Source organism: Corvus brachyrhynchos, unplaced genomic scaffold (assembly GCF_000691975.1).
Source record: "Corvus brachyrhynchos isolate BGI_N302 unplaced genomic scaffold, ASM69197v1 scaffold34, whole genome shotgun sequence".
Lineage (NCBI taxonomy): Eukaryota > Metazoa > Chordata > Aves > Passeriformes > Corvidae > Corvus > Corvus brachyrhynchos.
The window spans coordinates 1,695,065-1,695,877 of record NW_008238126.1 but is presented as its reverse complement, the minus strand read 5'-3'; the positions used below and the strand labels follow the sequence as shown (position 1 = coordinate 1,695,877).

Sequence of the window (813 nt, the reverse complement as noted above, 5' to 3'; positions counted from 1 at the left end):
AGCCCACAGGGACACTCACAGGGACACCCACAGGGACACCCACGGGATACAGGGACACCCGCGGGACATAGGGACACCCACGGGATACAGGGACACCCACAGGGACACCCACGGGACACAGGGACACACACAGGGACACCCACAGGATACAGGGACACCCATGGGACACACACAGGGACACACACACGGGACAGGGGATGGAGCTGCCATTGTGCCACGGGACCGCTGGATCCCGCGATGGGTCAGGCTGGAAACGACCACAGCGCGCCATCTCGTCCCACCTCCCTGCTCAAGCAGGGCCATCCCAGAGCACATGGCACAGGATTGTGTCCAGACGGTTCTGGAATATCTCCAGTGAGGGGGGCTCTACAGCTTCTCTGGACAATCTGTCCCAGTGCTCAGTCTCTGCACAGGAAAGAAATTCTTCCTTGTGTCCAGGGCATCAGTTTCTGCCCCTTGCCTCCTGTCCCACTGCTGGGCACCATGGAGCAGAGCCTGGTCCATCCTGTGCCCCCTCCCTGCAGACATTGACAGACAGGGATAAGATGCCCTCTCAGCTGCCTCTTCTCGAGGTCGAACAGGCCCTTCCTCAGAGAGATGCTCCAGTCCCTTCATCATCTTTGTCACCCTCCACTGCACCCACTCCAGGAGCTCCATGTCTTTCCTGTCCTGAGGAGCACAGAACTGAGCACAGCACTCCCGGTGATCCTCACCAGGGCTGAGCAGAGGGGCAGAATCACATCCCTGCCCTTGTATCTGCCCATGTTACTGAAATCCAGGGTGAAATAGAACCAGGTTATGGACTTGGTGCCT

At 58.9% G+C, this 813-nt stretch overlaps 1 protein-coding gene across 1 annotated transcript in view; it reads right to left on the bottom strand.

Annotated features, from left to right (window-relative positions):
• Nucleotides 1-271, bottom strand: part of MED14 (mediator complex subunit 14) — a 36,493-nt gene extending 36,222 nt beyond the window's left edge. Inside the window, exon 1 of the mRNA XM_008633079.2 lies at nucleotides 188-271. Coding sequence (XP_008631301.1) covers nucleotides 188-271 — 84 coding nt within the window. The remainder of the gene's footprint in view (nucleotides 1-187) is intronic.
• Nucleotides 272-813: the final 542 nt, after the last annotated feature.